General features: G+C 49.8%; 1 protein-coding gene across 1 annotated transcript in view; it reads left to right on the forward strand.

Annotated features, from left to right (window-relative positions):
* Positions 1-874: 874 nt before the first annotated feature.
* RBM19 (RNA binding motif protein 19) overlaps positions 875-19,176 on the forward strand; it is a 68,965-nt gene continuing 50,663 nt past the window's right edge. The window contains exons 1-20 of the mRNA XM_054844652.1: positions 875-1,025; positions 1,793-1,975; positions 2,539-2,670; positions 2,887-2,925; positions 3,484-3,703; positions 4,823-5,091; positions 5,567-5,641; positions 5,909-5,987; positions 6,702-6,773; positions 7,481-7,681; positions 8,488-8,618; positions 9,037-9,158; positions 9,904-10,000; positions 10,527-10,637; positions 11,138-11,338; positions 11,837-11,954; positions 13,782-13,942; positions 15,099-15,159; positions 16,954-17,033; positions 18,311-18,366. Of these exons, the coding sequence (XP_054700627.1) occupies positions 990-1,025; positions 1,793-1,975; positions 2,539-2,670; positions 2,887-2,925; positions 3,484-3,703; positions 4,823-5,091; positions 5,567-5,641; positions 5,909-5,987; positions 6,702-6,773; positions 7,481-7,681; positions 8,488-8,618; positions 9,037-9,158; positions 9,904-10,000; positions 10,527-10,637; positions 11,138-11,338; positions 11,837-11,954; positions 13,782-13,942; positions 15,099-15,159; positions 16,954-17,033; positions 18,311-18,366 (2,444 nt within the window). The 5' untranslated portion in view covers positions 875-989. The remainder of the gene's footprint in view (positions 1,026-1,792; positions 1,976-2,538; positions 2,671-2,886; positions 2,926-3,483; positions 3,704-4,822; positions 5,092-5,566; positions 5,642-5,908; positions 5,988-6,701; positions 6,774-7,480; positions 7,682-8,487; positions 8,619-9,036; positions 9,159-9,903; positions 10,001-10,526; positions 10,638-11,137; positions 11,339-11,836; positions 11,955-13,781; positions 13,943-15,098; positions 15,160-16,953; positions 17,034-18,310; positions 18,367-19,176) is intronic.

Consider the following 19,176-nt stretch of genomic DNA (forward strand, 5'->3'; position numbering starts at 1 on the left):
CTGGACTGAAGGGCTGTGAGCAAGAGGGGATGTTTGAAGGAGAATAGTCCTGCTTCCCCAAAACACACTTTCCCTCCAGCAGTGGATGTTCAGGGCAGGAGAAGACCCTCAGTGTTTAATAACCATCAAGGGATTTTTCTGCCATGATTTTTTGGCCTCATGGGAGGCCAAAAAGCCATGGGAGCTTCTGCAACCACAGCATCCGCAGGCCGTGTGGTTTGTTTAGCTGTTCCTTGGAGAGAAGTCGTTTTTGCTTACTGCCCTTACCCTTCCCTCCTTGCTCCCTGCGCGGGTTTTAGGTGGGAGAGCAGGGCGGCGGGGCACGCTGCGGTTTCCCCCGCGTTAAACCCAACTCCTCGACAGCCCTCGCGGGAGTTTTGCTCCTGTGGGCGCTGCCGTGCCCGGCTCGGGGCCGCTCAGCGCGGAGTGGGCAGCGGCGGGCGCGGAGCTCCCTCCTCCGGCCCCACGGAGCAGCGCGGCCGGGCCGGGAGGGGTCGGGGTGGGGGGGCTGCAGCCGCACGCCCCCGAGAAACCCGGAGGTGGGCAGGGGGGTCCCCTCTGATGGGGAGGGGACGGCATCACCGAGGGGATTCTGACAGCGGCCGGCAAGGGGCTGGCGGGGGACACGGGGTGACCCCCGGGGAGGCGCTGCCGGCTCTGCCCGCATGCGGCCGGGTCCCTTGTTCCCCCCCTCCCCGTTCCCCCCTATACACTGCCGGTCCCTGCCCCCTTGATGCTCCATTGATGCTCCCCGTTATCCCCCCGGGGTCCTCCGCCCCGTTGCTAGGGGCCTGTTGCTAAGGCCGTTGCTAGGGGGCCGTTGCCAGGATCCCGGCCCCGCCTCTGGCGCCTGCGCGTTGCGGCCCCTCGCCCACGTGACTCGGCGGGAAGATGGCGGCGCCCGCGGGCCGGCGTGTGCGGGGCTGAGTGCGGCGGGGCCTGGCGCTGTGGCGGCTGGTTTCTGTCGCTGCCCGGTTTCTGTCGCCGCCATGTCGCGGCTTATCGTGAAAAACCTCCCCAATGGGGTGAGTCCGCCGCACGGTTGCGGCTTCTGCGGGGTGGAGGGGTCCTTCCGGGCCTAGAGCTGGGTCTGAGGGGACACCCCGGGGGGGCGCGGGGTCCCGGGCAGGGAGGGGCCCTGGGAGGGGAGCGGGCCCTCGGTGTGGGGGGGACGGGGGTGAGCGGGGAGATTCTCTGGGAGAGAGGGTCCTCGGTTCCGGGGGGTTGGAGATATCCTGCGGGAAGGGCTGTGAGGGATCAGGGGGTCCGTGTGGGAGGGCGGGGGGGGCACCCGTGGGGGAGCTGGGGCAGGGAGGTGCCCTGGGGGGAGGAGGCAGAGTGTGGGACACGGGCTGGGGAGGTGCCCCAGGGGAGGGGAGCTGGCAGCATCCCCGGGTGGGGGAGCGGAGCTCGTCGTGGCCGCTGTCCTCCCCTCGGTCTGCGGGAGCTGGGCACAGGTGAGCGCTGTGCTGCTCTGCTGCCATCCACGTCCCCCGCCGGTCCCACCGTGCCTGTGGCAGGGCAGTGCTGCGGGGCCCCGGGCTCCCCAAGAGCTGGCTGCACCCTTTAGCTGCGGGGGCATTGCAGGCAAGTCTGTACGTGTAGTGGATTCATGGAGGAGTTGAAGCGGTGTGGTAGCTGCTGTGTGGGGTTTTTATCAGGGTTGCCACAGTACAGCGTGGTTCCTGTGGCGCTTCAGAAGCCCTCTGACAGCAAATGTTTTGCTTTGGACGCAAAGCGTCTCTCATTGCGTTGCTGATTTGCCTCCCTGTTGTCCTTCCTTGTTTCCCAGATGAAGGAAGATCGCTTTCGGAAGCTATTCGCTGCCTTTGGCACGCTGACCGATTGTTGCTTGAAATTCACCAAGGAGGGCAAGTTCCGGAAATTTGGCTTCATTGGCTACAGGTCTGAAGAGGAAGCTCAAACGGCACTGAACCATTTCAACAGAAGTTTCATAGACACCTCCAGAATCACAGTGAGCTGATCTTTAAAAATACTTTCTCTGGATTCTTAAGAAAGTTTGTCATTTTGGTAGTCTTAGGGGTGAACAGCCAGGGGCTGAGAAAGCCTAGAGGTTAAGTCCTCTGCGGCAAACCAGCAAAGCCTGATGCCAGGGCTCATTGCTGGAGTCTCGAGCAGACACTTGGCTCAGTTGGGCTGTGCTCAAGCACCAGCAGTGATTTCAGTGCTGCTTGGAACAACAGTGTCGGGTTTTGAGCTGTCATAATCTGAACTTTTGAACTTGAGGGTCATTTTCCATTTAAAGTCATTCATGTTGCTGGATGATTCATGATAAACAGGACAACTTATTTGACTCTGCTTAAATGAGCACACCAGACTGTTCCCCACGTTGAGTGAACGTGTAGCCCTGCGCTTTTAAAATGAACATCCATATGGAGTTGCCTGTTCTTCTCCTGCACGCGCATCCTCCATCCTGTCAGGATTATAAGAAGGGTTCCTGAGTGAGGCTTATCCAGCAGGTACAGAACCAGAGTGTTGAACATGTGTTTAATTAAAGATCTGAATGATTCTTTTCAGGTCGAGTTATGCAAATCTTTTGGTGACCCTTCAAAACCCAAAGCATGGAGTAAGCACGCTCAGAAGGCCCCTGCCTCAGAAAAACAGACCGAGAAACCTGTGACAAGTACAGCTCCTGCAGGCACAAAGAAAGTGAGTTTTGCTTCTTTCCTTGAGGCTCTGACCTACGTCAGTGGCTTGGCAGAGGGAAGGGGACAGAGTAGTTGGGACAGCAGATGTTGGAGTCCTAGTTCTGGTATTTTCTGCCTTAGAATCTACATTCTCTGTAGTATTGGGTTACGTGAGAAATGATCTTGGCTGTGCTCCTAATAAGCCTTTTGAAAAATGGTGTTGGTTTTTCTTCCCTAGGATAAAAAGAAGAAAGATCCAACAGAAAACTTAAAGGAGGTGAGTTGAGGTTAAGTCGCAATCCCTACGTTCTTGCTAGCTTGTGTGAAGAGCAAGAGCTGAATAACTCTTTTCTGTACCGCTTCCTGTGCTGTTAATTCAGGCAAGGTGTATGATTTAACCAACTGCCTGACAGTCCAATTCTACTGTAATAAACCATGATTTTAACAATCCCCACATCAGGGACCAGTTTTTTAATTGTCAGCCACTCCTGTGTGAGCACAGCATCCAGGACAACCCTTATTTCAACAATTAAGGCTTTTAACCATATGTGAGTTTTGTCACGTTTAACTTGTACATTTTTTTTCTTTTTTAATGCTTTGTTTTCTTCTTTAAAGTACTTTCTAACATGAATTACAAAAAGAAAGAGTAGGGCTGAGAGATCTTGAGAAGACTTTAGTCACTTTAGGTGCTCACCTTGTGAGTGTAAAGGGGACTCCCCTCTTAGGGATTTTTTTTGCATTGCTGGAAATGAGATGATATTTTTGAAATCAAGCTCACTACTAGCTTTCCTGTGTCTGTCTTCACAGCTTGTCTGCTTGGTTTCTTTTTCAACAGCTGGAAGAAGATGAAACATTCCAGGAGTTCTTGGTGGTTCACCAGAAACGGTCTCAAGTGGCCACTTGGGCTAATGACACTTTGGCAGAGGAGCCCAAGAAGGGAAAATCAAAGCCAGCAGCCGATTATCTCAACTTTGATTCAGATGAGTCTGAGGAGCTGAGCGAGGAGGAGGAGGAGGATGGGAATGAACCCTCTGAAGATGAGAAGGAGACTAAAGGTACCGAGAGGAACTGTCACCCTTTGCTTGTCTTTGTCTCAGTGGACGTGGGAGCAGGTGTGCTCATCAGACCGAACTCCGAGTCCTGCCTCCAAATGGAGACCGCGTAGTTGGGAAGGTGGTTTCTCAAGCATGAGACTCATTCTGCGTGTGCTGGATGTATGGTTGTGTTCTCAAATTTGGGGAAATGGGGGAAATGCAGCTTCTGGTATTAAGGGGATGGCATTTGTGCTTTCCATGGGCCCTTAAGTCAATGCCTAGGAAAGAGTAACAGGGCAAACATCTGCGTCGCTCCTTTCAGTGCTCTCCTAGCCAACGGCTGCTGTCATCTCCAGGATTTCCAGAGCTGGATGTGGTTTCTGTTTATTTAGTAACCCGTAGCTGATGTCTGTGGACTGGTCTGGTCTGCCTTTGAGGCGTATTTCTGGAAATGTTGGTGTGTCTTTGGGCCCTGTCAGAGTTGATGGGAACGGACAGAGTTCAGTATCTTGGATCCGGAAGGGAAAACTCTGTCTAGTGGAGTAGTGGGATAACTTAGAAGACTGAGAAATCTGGGCTGCAGTTTGGTGTCTGTCATCTCAGTCTCCAGTGTCTCTGCATCAGCAACAAATGTGGGTTTCGAGCCTTTCTCCCTCCTTGTATGGTATTTCCTTATGCTGTTCTTTCAGAGTGAACGGCATTTCCCTGCTGCTTCTCAGCTCTCTTTGGGTAACTAAAATGATCAGTTGATCATTGGTAGGGAGGATTGTGTCGGAGAAACAGCTTCCTGTGTCCTTGACCCTGCAAAACTAAACCGAACAATTGAAAACCTTCTCTGGCGTCTGTCTGAAGTATTTAGTTAAAATTGAGACAAAATACTCTGCCGTGGAGTTTCTCTATCTCCTTTTTAATTTGTTTTATACCTGAGCTGTTGCTTTGAAAAATAGCAATTCCCGACTGACATGTCTGGATGACTGAGATAAAATTGCTCTGCTATTCTCGAGCCTTTCCTCCCTGTGAAAAGGGAAGGGTAGAGGAGAGGAAGGTGGTTCTTGTGATTGTGTCTGTTCTCAGCTTTTACCTGGTTGGGCAGAGAGCAGCAGCGTGTGCGAAACCTCTCTGGTCTCTCCTCTCTGACAGCAAAGAAAGGAGAGAAGAAGGCAGCTACCAGCAAAGATCTCTCGGATATGGATTACCTGAAATCTAAAGTGGTGAAGGATTCTTCCTCCTCATCCAGTACAGAGGAGGAAACAGATAGTGAGGAGGTGGAAGAGGAAAGTGAGAGCGAGGAGGATTCGGGCATTGCAGAAACCATTGGCACCCACACAGGTCAAAGGGGGAAGCCAAAAGCCCAGCAAACACAGCAAGACACGCCAGCGGAGAAGAAGAAAAAAGGATCCACGCTAGAGGTAGAGCTGAATTAGACTTTTGCCTTATGTAAAGCAGGAGGTTTATGGAGATGGTGTGTGTGTCTGTCAGTTGCCCAGGGGACGAGCTGAAAGCCTGAAGTCTGTGACACCCCGAGGTACCAGCTTTCTCTGCTCATTGGGCGGAAGCCATTTAAAAAAGTTTGCTGGATCTCCTCTTAGTGCTGATTGAATTCCTCTGCCGAGACAGGGCCTCCAAACAGGTGCTGCTCGTGCCCTTTTCTGAGGCTTTTCTGTTTTTCCTGTGTCCTTCTCTCTCTGCAGAAAACACTGTTCTGCAGAACTCAGTTTTTAGCAACTGGGTTTAACTATCCCAGCCAAACCTTGCGCCCTCCTGCCCAGGCTGATGCAGTTGCAAGATTCTCTGCTTGTTGCGCAAGACCAGCTTGTTGTGCTGTGACTTTTGCTGTTTTTCACTCTATGTTTTTTCTCCCCCCCTGTCCCGGCTTCTGTCCAGACCCAAGACAGCTCAGTGCAAGCCAGCACACCACACACGGTGAAACTTCGTGGTGCCCCCTTGAACATCACGGAGGTAAGCTTTGTTACAAAGCTGGGAACGGAGGCTTGGGGGTGTCTTCAGTGTGTAACTCAGCGTGATCTTTGCAGAGGTTTCTGTCTTCACTTCTGGAGCTGTTTTGAGGGTTGTATGGGCGGTCGGGAAAACTTTCGAACTGGCTTTGTGCAGAGATGTTGTGGTGCGTGTAGTGTTTTTACAGCATATGTAAAAAAACTGTAAATCTGAAACTTGCTGCTTCCTCTATCTGAGAACTTATTTAAACAATTATAATTCTTCCTGTAGCAAAAGATTCGGGAATTCTTCTTGCCTCTGAAGCCAGTGGCAATCCGGATAGGAAAAAGTGCCCAGGGGAAAAATGCAGGTATGTGTGGAAGGGAGGTTGGATCTGTGAGTCAGAGGACCTCTCAATCACCCCTCTGCTCTTTTCATCTGCAGTTCCAAATTGCTGGCTCATGTCCCGATTGTTCCAGACCTTTCTGTGACTTTGCAGCTCACCTGCCCTAGTTGCTGTCCGTAGGATGCCGTGGGCAGAGGAATGTTGGCTGTGCTCCCTTAGGAGCAGCAGCAGGAGCCTTTCCTTTGATCTGCCTCCAGAACTTCCCTAACCATCCCAAACCATGCCAAGGAAAGCTTTCTTCCCCAGGTTCACCTGCAGCAGTGCCCAGGGACTTTGCTGACCTGTGCATATTGGCTGCAGAGCAGTCTTCAGCCGAGGTGGGTCTCCTGACAGGCTGAAGGAGCAGGTCCTCAGAGCTGACAGGGAACTTGGCTATATGCTGTTTTCCTTTCATAGCCTAACAGCAGATGCATCTTTTATTTGCTCTTGGAGACACCTGTGAAAGCCTCCTTCAGCTGTTAAATCGGGCTGCTTTGGTTTGCATGTAGAAATGAGGTTTTAAAAGGCAGACTTCCAGTCTGCCATGGCCATTTTCAGGCTGGATTGAAACTTGAATGGGAGCAAAATGCTTTATCTATAGGAATCCATATTAAAGAAAGTCCAATTCACCATTAATTAGCCAATTAGTGGTTGTGTGTTCCCCACATGATGCTCAGTTGAGCCTTTCCTTCCTCCAAGGTTATATCTTTGTTGACTTGAAGAGTGAAGCAGAAGTGCAAAGGGCCTTGAAGCGAAAAAAAGAATACATAGGTAAGGGCTGTTTGTTCCTTCTTGTTCTGGCTGATGTTAACGGCAGAGTGCTCAGCTGCTGAAGCGTTCGCTGCGGAAGTATCTCCTGTTCTTTTAGGTTTTTTCTAGGCAGATGGTGGGGGTGGTTTCTTCTGCTCAGCTAACACGGGATTAACCAGATTTCCGTGTCGGGAGCAGCAAAGAATTGGCAAGTGACTGAGCTGTGCCTGTTGCTCTTTGGCCCTTGGTTTTTGTCGTGCTTCAAGTGTATCTTGCTCTTGATATAAAAATGATATTGTTTAAATCTGATTGGGATAGTGTAGGGAGTTTGTACAAATTAGTTTGTAAGCCTGTGTCTGAAACCCATTCTTGGCCTAGTCCTTAGCTGGACTACTAGAATTGTATCTGCAAAAATCCTATGCAAAATGGGAATATCCACTTTGGAAGCCTGTGGACTAGGTTGGCACAGGCGGAAAGGTTGGAGCTCGCTGAAAGGAAGGGAGACTGTGGACTTGTCTAGCAAACGTTATCCTGGTTTTTATGAAGACTGATCTCTTGCAGCCCTCATCTCCTCTTTTTGTTTTATATCAGGCAGAGTTCTGCTCAAAGCTTGTTGAATTGCAATTGCTTGTGTCACTGCTGTAAGCCCGGGCCCTTTGCACGTTGATATCAATTGCCTGTGGCCTTGGTAAGCAAACGATGTGCTTCTGTGTGTGTTTCTGGATTAGGTGGACGATGCGTTGAGGTATTCCGATGTGGGAGTACTCCAAAAGAAACAGTTACAGCAAAACCTGATAACCAGCCGTGGCAAAGAAGGAAGAGGGACGATGAGGAAGAAGAGGACTTGTCTGAATCGGGGAGACTCTTTGTCAGGAATCTTCCCTTTACTAGCACTGAGGAGGACTTGGAGAAGATCTTTTCCAAGTACGGTAAGTATTTGTGGGACTGGGACTTGCAGGACTATGTCTTTCCTTCGTGTGCACAGAGGTTTTCTTGCTGGGTGTGAATGGACAAAGCTCCGTGTCCCACGCCTCTCGAACATGGACCGACTCCCATCGTCTTTGCTGCCTGGTGCGGTAGCGTGCGGCTGCTTGGCTTTGAAACTGGTGCTGGCTCCGTGCTCCTTTGCTCAAAGCGTGTGCTGCTGTGTGCATCTCTCCTCGTCCCTCTTACTGCATCTCTGATGCGACGGTGAAAGCTCTTGCCGGTCAGTGTAGGCTCTGAGTCATAGCGGGATGAGGGGAAGATAACCAAAAGTACCTGCTGCGTGAGATACTGATCACGCAGGAGATTTCTGAATCTCTGAGATACGCCCCAAATTCATGTTCACGTTTGGCATGTCAGGTGGAAGCTCGAAGCTTCCCTTTTCTAGCTCAAAGTTGAACAAATTTAGGGTTGTCTTGGCATTAGAGTGTTCTGGGGTGGGAGAGAAGGTTAGGTTGTGGAAATCTTTGTTCCTGACTGAAGGCAAATGCAGCTGCTCAGAGCTTGCCTGTTGTGTGTCAAAGCCCTGTGAGCTGCCACACGGTGCACAGTGGGACTTGGGGTGCTTTTGCTGGGCCTGCCTTGTCATTCTGCAGCCAGCAGCTCCTCACCCAGGCTGGCAGCTCGCCGCACGCCCTCCGCAATATCGAGAGCTGCTCTGCCCTCCCTGGCTTTGACCAGGAGGTGCCAGTTCAGGGTGCGTGATGGCTGTGCGAGGGCACCTCTCACGGAAAGGCCTTGCCTTTTGCAGGACCCGTCTCGGAGATCCATTTCCCTATAGACAGACTGACCAAGAAACCCAAAGGATTTGCTTTCATCACGTATATGATTCCCGAGCACGCAGTGAAGGCCTATGCAGAAATGGATGGGCAAGTGTTCCAGGTACGGTGACTGATGTTTTTTCTGTGCTGTTGGACTGCAGCTGATGGGAATATTTGTTAGTAATGTGGCCAAATGTTTGCTTCTGTGCTTTGCTGAAAAGGTTGAGTCCCTTCTGCCTTGCTGTATGGGAACACAGCTGCTTTCGGTAGAGCAGCCTGGTTTGAACAGCCTCACAGGTACCAACATCTGAGCTAGAGGTGGAGGAAGGAGATTGGAGTCTCTGTCTCACATTGTGTGACTATTCTGACTTGCAATTATGTCTCCTTTGGGAAGGAAGGTTCCCTCCTTCCACCTAGGCTGCTTGACTAGGGAAGGTGCCAGAAAATTTCCTCTACTCTGCTCAGTTCATGAGCTTCTGTGGGTTATTTCAGAGCTGCTGGACCTCTTCTTCCTTCCTTCCTTCCTTCCTTCCTTGTAGGGGCGAATGATGCATCTTTTACCATCCACAATCAAAAAGGAAAAAATCGAAGATGCAGATGCGGGAGAGTCTTCCTCCTACAAAAAGCAGAAGGAGGCCAAGGACAAAGCCAACAGCGCCAGGTACGGAGGTGTCTTGTAGCGGGGCAAGACAACACAACCTGCCCAGTTCCCAAGTGGCGGGAATGCCTGTGGGGTCTTTGGTTATCTATACAGCAAAGTCAATAAAGCATTTGCTGTGCAGCTCTCTGTTTCCTTTTACTTACTTGATACCTCTGTCCAAGTAGCTCTGGTAGTTCAGTGAGCAGCATTTGAGAGAAACATGGTTTTCACTGGCTTTGTGTATGAGTTTATTTCTCTGATGCCTAGTAAAAGTTGGTCTGATGCTGCAATTCTTTAGCGTAGCGATTTCAGATCAGTTGGGTCTTTCTCCTTTACTTGGCCGCCTGCATTTAGAAAACTTGTAGGAACTCTATCTTTGTGTGACAAATTAGTTTGAAAGTGGCTGATACTTTCCAGCTTGAAGGGAAAGGAATGCAACCTTACTCGCACGGGCTTTGTGTGTTTAGGAAACTGGTTGAAAAAACCGTGTTCATCTGAACTTCCAGCTGTAACTGCAGACCTATGGCCAGTGACCTGTAGGGAAGAAGAGCAAAGCTGCCTGCACAGCTGCCCTTCTGTTGCCTCTCCAGTCGTGCCTCCCTCATCCTGACCCGTCTCTAAGGATCTTCTGTCCTTCTTTCCCTCTAGCTTTTCATCCTGGCTGCTAATGGTGGCATTCAGAGCTGTTTTTTTCCCAGGACCATTGGATAGAGAGACACCAGTGGAAGATGGGACTGTGTGACCTGGCTCTTCTTTCTCTTTCCAGCTCTCACAACTGGAACACGTTGTTTGTGGGGACAAATGCTGTGGCCGATGCCATTGCTCAGAAGTACAATGCTTCCAAAAGCCAAGTGTTGGATCACGTGAGTTGTGTTGTTGATCAGCTGGCACAGGAGATCATTTTCCTACCTGTTTTCTTGTGTCCAGGGCCTGCCTGTATTTTTTGTGCAACAAAAGCCTCTGTGTATCCACAAGCACCACAGAGGCTGAGAGATCAGTGATGCTGTAGCCTTTCTGTGGGATCTGAGCGTAACAATCCCTTTGTCACTGGAAGACAAAGTCACGCTCCCAGCTCTCATGCCTAGTCTGCTTTTCTCTGACTGAATTTTGCATTTCTACATAACTAGTGGTTGGGAATTTGCACCCTAAAGCTCACGTCCTTCCTGGAAACTTTGTTTTGCCTTGGGAAGCGTTCTGACTCCAACAGCAAAACTCGTAGCAGCTTCAGAGGAGCTGAAGCATTTTACCTTCAAGCTCTCTGCCAAATTCCCTTTGCATCTGCTTATGAGTGCAGCAGGAAAAACAGGTGCCCGGCACCTTCCTGGATCAGGCTCTTTGCTTCCCTGTTTTGAGCTTTGTCACGTTGTCAACTGATGTTCTTGCCTGCAGGAGAGTAAAGACAGTGTGGCAGTGAGGGTTGCTCTGGGAGAAACCGAGCTGGTCCAGGAAATTCGCCGGTTCCTCATCGAAAACGGAGTCAGCCTGGATTCCTTCAGCCAGGTGAGATGCCCAGCTGAAGGCAGCGATGTGGACCTACCTCTTCCATGTGATGGCCCAGTCCTATCGTCCTCAGCTCTCTCTTTGAAATTAGTAATTAAATCCTCAGCATCTTGCAGGATTGAACCCTTACATGGGTTAGGAAATGTTCTGTCCATTTGAAAATGTAGCTGTCCGTGGGATGGCTGAAATACGTAGTATGATGGCTTATGATATGATGGGCAGCTTGCTGTAGGCAGGGAAAGAGCCCTGTGTCTATACCAGGGTGAATCCGGAACTGAAACCTCCAAACATGAGCATTTGTGGAACAGGAAGGTTGTACTGGGGTGTGGATCTTCTAGGAAGTGTTTTCTAAATGGCTGTTGGTCCTCTTGGATTCTGGAAAGGGGTGACATGGAGTGAGAGAGCACGGCAAGTTGGATCTGAAATCTTCAGTTAGTAACGTCCCAGGTTGTGCTTTTTTAAATCCGATCTCCCCTTTCTTCTCCCACTGAACGTGGCAGGCTGCTGGTGAGCGGAGTAAAACGGTGATCCTGGTAAAGAACCTCCCTGCCGGCACGAGCGTAGCGGAGCTGGAGGATGTCTTTGGCAAACACGGCAGCCTGGGCCGGGTGCTGCTGCCAGAAGGAGGTATCACGGCCATCGTGGAGTTCCTGGAGCCAACCGAGGCCAAGCAGGCCTTCACCAGGCTGGCCTACTCCAAGGTGAGCGTGGCGAGGGGTAGGCAGCTGCCCGGAGAGTGCGGATCTTGGCTAGTTGTGAAGCCGCAGAAAGGAGCGCTTGCTACAAGTGTGAGGGGCAGAGGGCTTTTGAGGGAAGTGAGTTATCCCAGAGCCACTGCTGTTGCTCTCTCTCCCTTGGATTTAGGGAGATGCCCAGTGCATCCTTGTGCAGGACTCCCCACTTGCAGAAGACAGCTGGAGGAGGGGACTATGCACATCTAGAAAAGCCTTGATGGCCTGGAGAGAGTTTCTTTCACCTTTTACAATACAGGAGCGCGGTACGTGGTGGACTGTGGTCCCATGTGAGGCTGCATACAGACTTTGCTTCAGTGAAAGGGAGTTTAGCCAGCTGGAAAACTTGCTCAGCTTTTCTACTGCTGTTTTCCATTACAGAGTGAGAGGAAAATAAAGCTGAGAGCAGAGTTTTTTCTCCAGGCCTTGCCCTCCACTCTTCATGTCTCTCCTGTGTTTTCTTTACAGTTTCATTCTGTGCCGTTGTATCTGGAATGGGCTCCAATGGGTGTCTTCTTCAGCCCAGCCCCTCAGAAAAAAACCTCTCAGGCTGCAGAAAAGGAGGGCAAAGCAAGGCTGGTACCTGGTAAGAGCTTTGACTTTGGGACGGAGGTGTATCTGGTTGTTTTGCCACTCCTTCACGTGCAAAGTAGCAGTGCCGATATTCCTGACCCTTTGGGGATGGAACCGGCCTCACAAAGTCGTCTGCACAGCCCTTAGGGTCACCTTGCTGGTGACAGGTTGTGGGTCCCTGTGCGTGTTTCTCCTGTGCTTTTGTGTCAGACCCTGCTGTATGCTTTGGGTGATTTCCCACTGCAAGGACATGACCTTCCCTCCCTGAGTATAACCTCTTTCTCCCCACCCCAGGGGCTGTAAAAATTACATCTTGCCTATATACTTAAAACGTTTCAAGATCCTTTTAAAAAAGAAAAACAGGACGCCAAAGAAGAGTGGCTTTATTAGGTTTGTTTTGCTAGAAGGTATTTCAGGACTGTGAGTTTTTGGGAAGGGGGAGAAAAGCTGATGAAAAGCCTCTTCCTGTGCTGCCGTGCTGTGCCTGGGTCACAGGGGAAGGCTGGAAGGGCTGGAGGGCCGCTTTATCTCCCCGTAACAGAGACCCTCACCTGGAGATAAAGGGCTTTAAGTGCAGGAGCTCCTAGAAGGCTGCTCGGGGCTGATAATGGTCTTTGCGCACCCCTGGTCCAGTGCAGGTTCTCCTCATATGAAATGAGGGAGAAATAAACCTAGAAAAATCTCCGAGGGAGGTGTTAATGCCAAAGGGAGATGTGTAGTTTACCCCTTCTGAGCACAGGATCCGCTGTGCTGCAGGGGTTGAAGCTGCTCTAAAAGACAAGTGGCCTAGTGAGGGAAGGAGTTGGTAAGTCGGTGGATGAGAGAGAGTGAGAGAGCGTGAGCTTGTGTGTATTCTTGATGTCTAATAAAGGCCTCGTCCCACTGCAGTCTCCATTTCAGCGAGGCTCTCGCAGGTCTCTCCTCTCCCCTGTCGCATGTGCTCAGTAGCTTTGAGGCCTCTTCATTGCGTTAAGTACAGTAGAAATTAGTAAGCCATTTTAGAAATCGGGAAGAGAGGGAAATGGATGGATGGAGAGAGTCAAAATGGAGTTGCCAAAGCTTCCCTCCTGGCTAAGACCAACCGCAAATACTAGCAGACTTGCCCATTGATCAGCTGTACGGTATCCAGGTTTCTGTTAACCTCGCAGCTCCATCGTGGGGCTTGGGTGCCCCAGAGGAAGCTGTTGCGCTGACTGCTGAATTGCAGCTTGATTACTTGGTTTTCTTTTTACGGATTTGTCTTTGCAGAATCCCCAAAGCAAGATTTGTACAAAATAGTGTGCGTTGCTGTTGACCCGAGTGAGGTTTGTGAGTCACGGAGTGTAAACCCATGGCTCTGGAAGTGTTAATGCTATAGTGAAGCCCTTGAAGACCACAGCCTCTGTGCTGGGTGCAGTTCTTCATTGCCCTTCAGCACGTGTTTGGGCTTTACGGACCATATTCCTTCACATGCTGACAGGGATGTTATTTCACATCTTGTGGGTACGTATTGGCAAGAGGTGAGGTTTCAGAGCAGTGCGGAAGGGTGCTCAAGGAAGTTTGGAGCCTCTTTGACTAGTTCAGCAGGTGTCTGGCTAGGTTTGATGTGAGGGTGTCTGAGTGCTGGGGAAGCAGGTTTGTGGAGTTTCTACACTCAAAGAATAGGCGATATTTTAGTTTTCGTGAGGACGTGCTCATATACCGAGTGTTGAGCTTTCTTCAGTCTACGTCCACCCACAAAAAGCCAACAGAGATTTGGCCTGTTCCTGCTGGAGTAGTAACTATTAGCTGGAGTAGTGGACATACTCCTTCAAAATTGGCTTCGTTATATCTTACAAAGTTGGGCTTATTTTTGTTTCAGATGATGACACTGACACAGCTGTAAAGGGCTCAGAGGAAACAGCAGCACAGGAAGAGGAGGAGGAGGAAGAAGAGGAGGAGGAGGAAGAAGAAAGCATTCCCGGGTGTACCTTGTTCATCAAAAACCTGAACTTTGCCACCACAGAAGACACACTGAAGGAGGTGAGCCATAAGTGTGGAGGGGGGACTGGGTTTTGCTCGAATGGAGCGGGAGGGGGTTGAGTGTGTGGCTGAGGACCAAACTGAGATGTCTGGTGGAGTGAAGTTCCCACTCCCAGCATGGGCTAGAAGAAAGGGCTCTACTCTGCTGCAGAAGGCGAAGGGCAAGATGTTCTCCGCCTCTGTTGGGCTGAGGATAAAGTGCTTAAAGGAGATAAATTGCAGCTAGTATGACCTAACAGGAGATGGGATTGTACTGGGACTGGGAAACTCTGCTTTGGGGTTTCAGGCATCAGTTAAGACAAACGTATCTGAAACAGTTTTGATAGGGTTTAATTCCACCTCGGGACAGGTGGAGGCAGTAGGAAATCTTTGAAGATTTCCTGTGCTTTCTGTGATGCTTCTGCTTGGGACAAGCACTTGCACAGCTGTGATACTGCTTTGTGTGTTACAGCAATGAAGAAATAAATGATGGTTTCACTGAGATGTGCTTTTCCTCTAAGCTTCTACCAACATTGAGCCGTCTGTGCTTTACCTCAGCAAAACACCTGGGAGAGAGTGTAGCATTTCTAAAGCCATGTGGGATATTAATAGCAAAATAGGGAGAAGCAACTGGGAGTTCCACTTCTTGTAGCCGTGTGAAAAGCCACATTTCATGGCCCAAAAATGTTGGCGCAATGTCAGTCCACCCTGGATCTGTGCTCCTCCACCTTGGGACTGTGGTACTAGCAGACGCCCTGGTCTAGTTGGGTTTGGGGACAAATATAATTTCAGAGGAGGACTGGGGCTTGTCTCCTCTTCTTTTTCTGCCTTCTGGCTGCAGTTGTATGAAGGAGTTGAATAGATGGCTTGTCACTGTAGGGCACCCCCTGCTACCCTGCAGCCCCCACTACTACAGTAATCCGCGGTGGTGGAGGATTTCTGGGAACGCGTGTATTGATTTCTTTAAGAGTCTCGGGGTGGGGGGGGGTGTGTGTGTATTTGTACAGAAATAATTTTATAAGACACAGCTGCACTGACTGCTTGTCAGGTGTGCGTTGGGGGGAGGTGGGCTTGCCAGCGTGCGCTCCTGGCTCTGGAAGAGGGCCATGTTGTCACTCGAGTTGAGTTGTAAGCCTGTGACAAAGGGAACTGAATCACGTGTCCAAATTCCTTGCAGACGTTCTCCAAAGTGGGAGCTGTGAAGAGCTGCACAATATCCAAGAAGAAAGACAAAGCAGGTACTCTAGATGTTGCTGTTCAATTCCTTCCCTCGGCTGGTTGCTGAGGGCTCAGGTGTGGCATTGCTTTAGCATTCATCTGGCTGAGCATTTGTGTTCTCGTTGGTGAAATCCTTGTTATTTCTAGAAGTGTGCCTGTTGAAATGGCTGAAAGCAGCAACCAAAAATACCCCCAGGTTCAGTCTAGAAGGTTAAGCTCAATTGTGGGATTTGTGGAGATGTGGCCTTCTCTTGAGCTTAGGATAGAGAAGCCAACTCCTTCAGGATTGCAGAAGAGAGCAGGATGCAAGTTGAAAGGAACCGGTGCCCTGCGATGATTAAACCTGTTCGCGACATGCTTTATCCGGGATCTTCAAGGATGCGGGGCTGAATACTGCGCTCTGTGGGCTTCATTTGCCTTCTGCCTGCCAGATTCGAACCCAGCAGGCTGCGGTGACGAGTGGTTATGCCTGTTTCAGCGACTGCGCTCGCTTTCTGGGCGGTTGGGCAGGGAAGAGTTTGCCTAAGGCAAATGCTAGCTAAATGAGCTGGGTCTTTTTTCCAGATTTTGGGCTGGGTCTTTCTGGATTTTAGGCTAGGGAGTTGCAGTCCTTTGCAGGATTTTGCCTTACAGGGCTTCTCTCCCTGTCCTTATCTCGACCCATAAGCTTTTTGTTGTGCTTTTTCTCCCCTGTCTAGTGAATGAGGGGAGGGATAGAGTGGCTCTGGTGGGCACCTGGCCCCCAGCCCACCAGAGCCAGGGTCAACCCACCACAGATGCTCAAAAACTCAGACCCACTGAAAGAAAAATAAAGCGAACTCTTCGGTACTGCTCGGGTGTCTGGCTGCAGGCGTGCTCATGACCAGACAACAACATCTGAGCCTCGGCTGATCTCATACCACCTACCAAAGCGATCCCCTTCTGTCGCTGTGGGATGTCTCTATAGCCTGCTGCCATTGAGGTTTTGAAGTTGGAAACTGGGCGTTATGTTTTTGGTTGTGGATTTTTCCTTTCCTTGCTCTGCCTTAATTATGGCTCTTGTATGGTGTGGAATAGATGTCTCCTCCTTTGGCGTGGAACCAGCAGCTGCCCACCCAGGTTTATAGAAGTGGTTGCTCCTTTTCTGCCTTGCAGACCTCCAAGGCGTTTTGTGTCTCAAATGAAACGCAGGGCTTGCACTTGGTGGTGATGGGGAATACAGCACATGGAGATCTCAAATGCTCGGCTCCCAGCAGTGGTCGGTAACTGACTGTCAAGCGTGGGGCCAAAATGAATTTCTGAAGGGCTTGCAGGTTAGAAGCATCTCCTCTGGGGACCAAACTGCAACCTGCATATTGCTGTGCTGCAACAAAAGTCACACCCGTTTCTGGGTAGTTGGCAAATTTTCCAAAGGAAGGTCTGATTTCACTCCTGTGTGTAAACAAATGTTTGTGTATCCATGATGAGATCGTTTACCCCGACTGTGACCAGCAGTTGTTTTGTAGGACTTAGTGTTTTATTTAAGGAGGTTGCACTGAAATTATGCAAAGCAAAAAAATCTGTTTCGCATGCAGTGTTGGTTATCTCCTCTTTGACATCAGCACCAAACCAAGCCATTCTAGAGCGACGGCTTGCTCAAAACAAGTCAGTGAGGGGTGCTCATGAGGAGTGTCAGAGTCAGGGCAAGGGCAGGCTCCCCCTTTGCCTGGGGTATTGGGTTTTGTCACCCCCCAATTTTGGCAATCAGCACTTGCTTGTGATTGGTTTTTAAGTCTTCTGTTTAATATTATCGCTGTTTTCCGCTAGCTTAACGAGTCCCCTTTTTCTTCTGACAGGCACTTTGCTTTCAATGGGCTTTGGATTTGTGGAGTACAAGAAGCCAGAGAGCGCCCAGAAAGCCCTGCGCAGGCTCCAGGTAAGTTAGACATTGTCGGTCCAGATTTCTTCCAGAGGTGGTGGGCAAAGGCTTGGATGAACTGTGAGGCTCAAACCGTAGCCGAGGATGTCAGTGCTGTGAGTTACTCTGTGCAGATGGAGAAGCCTCTAAAACGGGCCAGGTTTGTGAGGAAAGAGGGTGTGCAAAGGGACGAGACCTCATGCAGAAGAGTGTTTCTTAGCCCTGATCTGATACGGAGGTGGTAAGAAGATGTGCAATGATTGAAATTTAATGGCTTTATTCTGCAAGGTTCCCTTTCCAGAGGTGATGGACACCCAGGCCCCTCCTCATAATGAGAATAAATATTGCTTAGTATTTAGTGCTGCAGAGTTTGGCTTTACCCTCTGTGACTCTGCCATTGCTTCAGGTTCTTGTAGCCTCCTGCCTTCCCCATGGCACGTGCCACAGGGTTTTGCTGCACTCCGAAGGAATAAATCATTCCCTCTGCTGCCAGGACAACAGCCAAGTGTTTGGTCCACGCTGCCGGAGTGGTGCAGGCCAGACAACTGGCGTCATCGCTTTCTAGGCAGATGTGAAGGAATTACTCTGCATAATCTGTGCATGCTCAGTGACCACAGTCCACAAGTCCCACCTTCAACTGGCGGTTATTTCACATTCCACAGCCTAGGTAGCCTTCGAGTAAGCGTGTGTTCTCCATCCTTTTGAAAGACAGAATCCTGGGGAAGAGAGAAATCAGGAAAATGGGTATTTAGTGGAGAGAGCAGGTAGCAGGGCTCCCGTAGTACCTTCACATATCGTGTGCCCTGTCGGGGCTGGAAAGGCAAGAGGCTGCTTGTTTTCAGTGCTGAACTATGGGAAGTTCTTTGAGGCACAAGAAGCGAGAGACAGAGAACTTTCTTGGCTACTGATGGCCAATGAGACATCCTTGGCTCGTTCCAGAATTAAGAGTAAGACGGTCACTGCCTTGAAGAGTTTGCAGTCTGGAGGGAGAGGAAACCGTAGCCCAGGGCAGTGAAGTGACTCGTCTTTGCCAGTTTAGTGGCAGAGCTGAGGTTGATGGACAACTAGATCAGGGATATTGGCTGCTGCTTCAGTCAGTCAAGCTGTCTCCGACCTCGTATCGGAAGCTTTGCCTCGCATGAGTGGTGGTCAACAGAGAAAAACTTTGGCAGGGAGAAGGGGAGGAATATATGGGAAAGAGCGAGATGTGAAATGCTGTGCTTATGTCCTGGAAGCTTGGAAGCTGTTGTAACTTTGATTTTTTTTTGTTGTTGTTTCTTTATTTTAACTTCTAGGGCTTTTCTGTAGATGGCCATAAGCTGGAAGTGAAAATCTCAGAGAGAGCTGTCAGGTAAAGCTGTCTCCCGTTTCCAGTTAAAATCCCTAAGCAGCATGCAGTGTGGTGGGAGCCCAAAAATGAGCCCAAAGTGTGAACCAGGCACTTGAGTTTTCTTCCACACTCAAGGAAAAGGCTCCTCTAAAACCTCTGCTTTGGTGACAGGTGGTCAGCATTGCAAAATCAACTGATAGCCCGAGTTCCGGTGGGTTTAAAGAGTTCTTGAAGACAAATATTCTCTGGGTAATGAAATCTTTTACCCTAGTTCGTCAGGAAGAACAGCGGCTTAAAAATAGTGTTCTGCTGCCAATTCTGATCAAATCAAGACAAATACAGGGTTGGTTTTTTCTTACTTGAAAAGAAATTTGGATTTAACTTCTTTTTTTGGGGCTGTCGGTGCAGAGGAGATAGTAACTTGTGGATGAGTTTACTTGGAGTTCGAGTCCTGCTTTTTTAGGGTTTCCTTCCTAGTTTTTATTCGGCGCAGAATCTTAATCCAGATGTTTGAAGATGAGTGTTGGCACCTAAAAACTGTCCTTTAGACACTTTGGAAACCCTACTGGAAGGAGGTGTCTCTGAAATGCCAAAATTTGTTTGAAAATCTGGTCCCTGGGGACCAGGAGAGTCTGGGGAGTCTGACAGCTCCCTGTATGCACTTGGTTTGTTAAAGAATTGAAATACATTTTGATTTTCGAAATCCCTTCTGTAGGTATCCAACCTACGGCACGGAATGCTTTGCTTTATGAAATAAGCTGCTGTGTTTTGTATTAGGTCAATTCTTATCTTATTCAAATACAATACAATGCTGAAGTAAAAAATAAAAAT

This window comes from Grus americana, chromosome 16 (genome assembly GCF_028858705.1).
Source record: "Grus americana isolate bGruAme1 chromosome 16, bGruAme1.mat, whole genome shotgun sequence".
In the NCBI taxonomy this organism is placed as follows: domain Eukaryota; kingdom Metazoa; phylum Chordata; class Aves; order Gruiformes; family Gruidae; genus Grus; species Grus americana.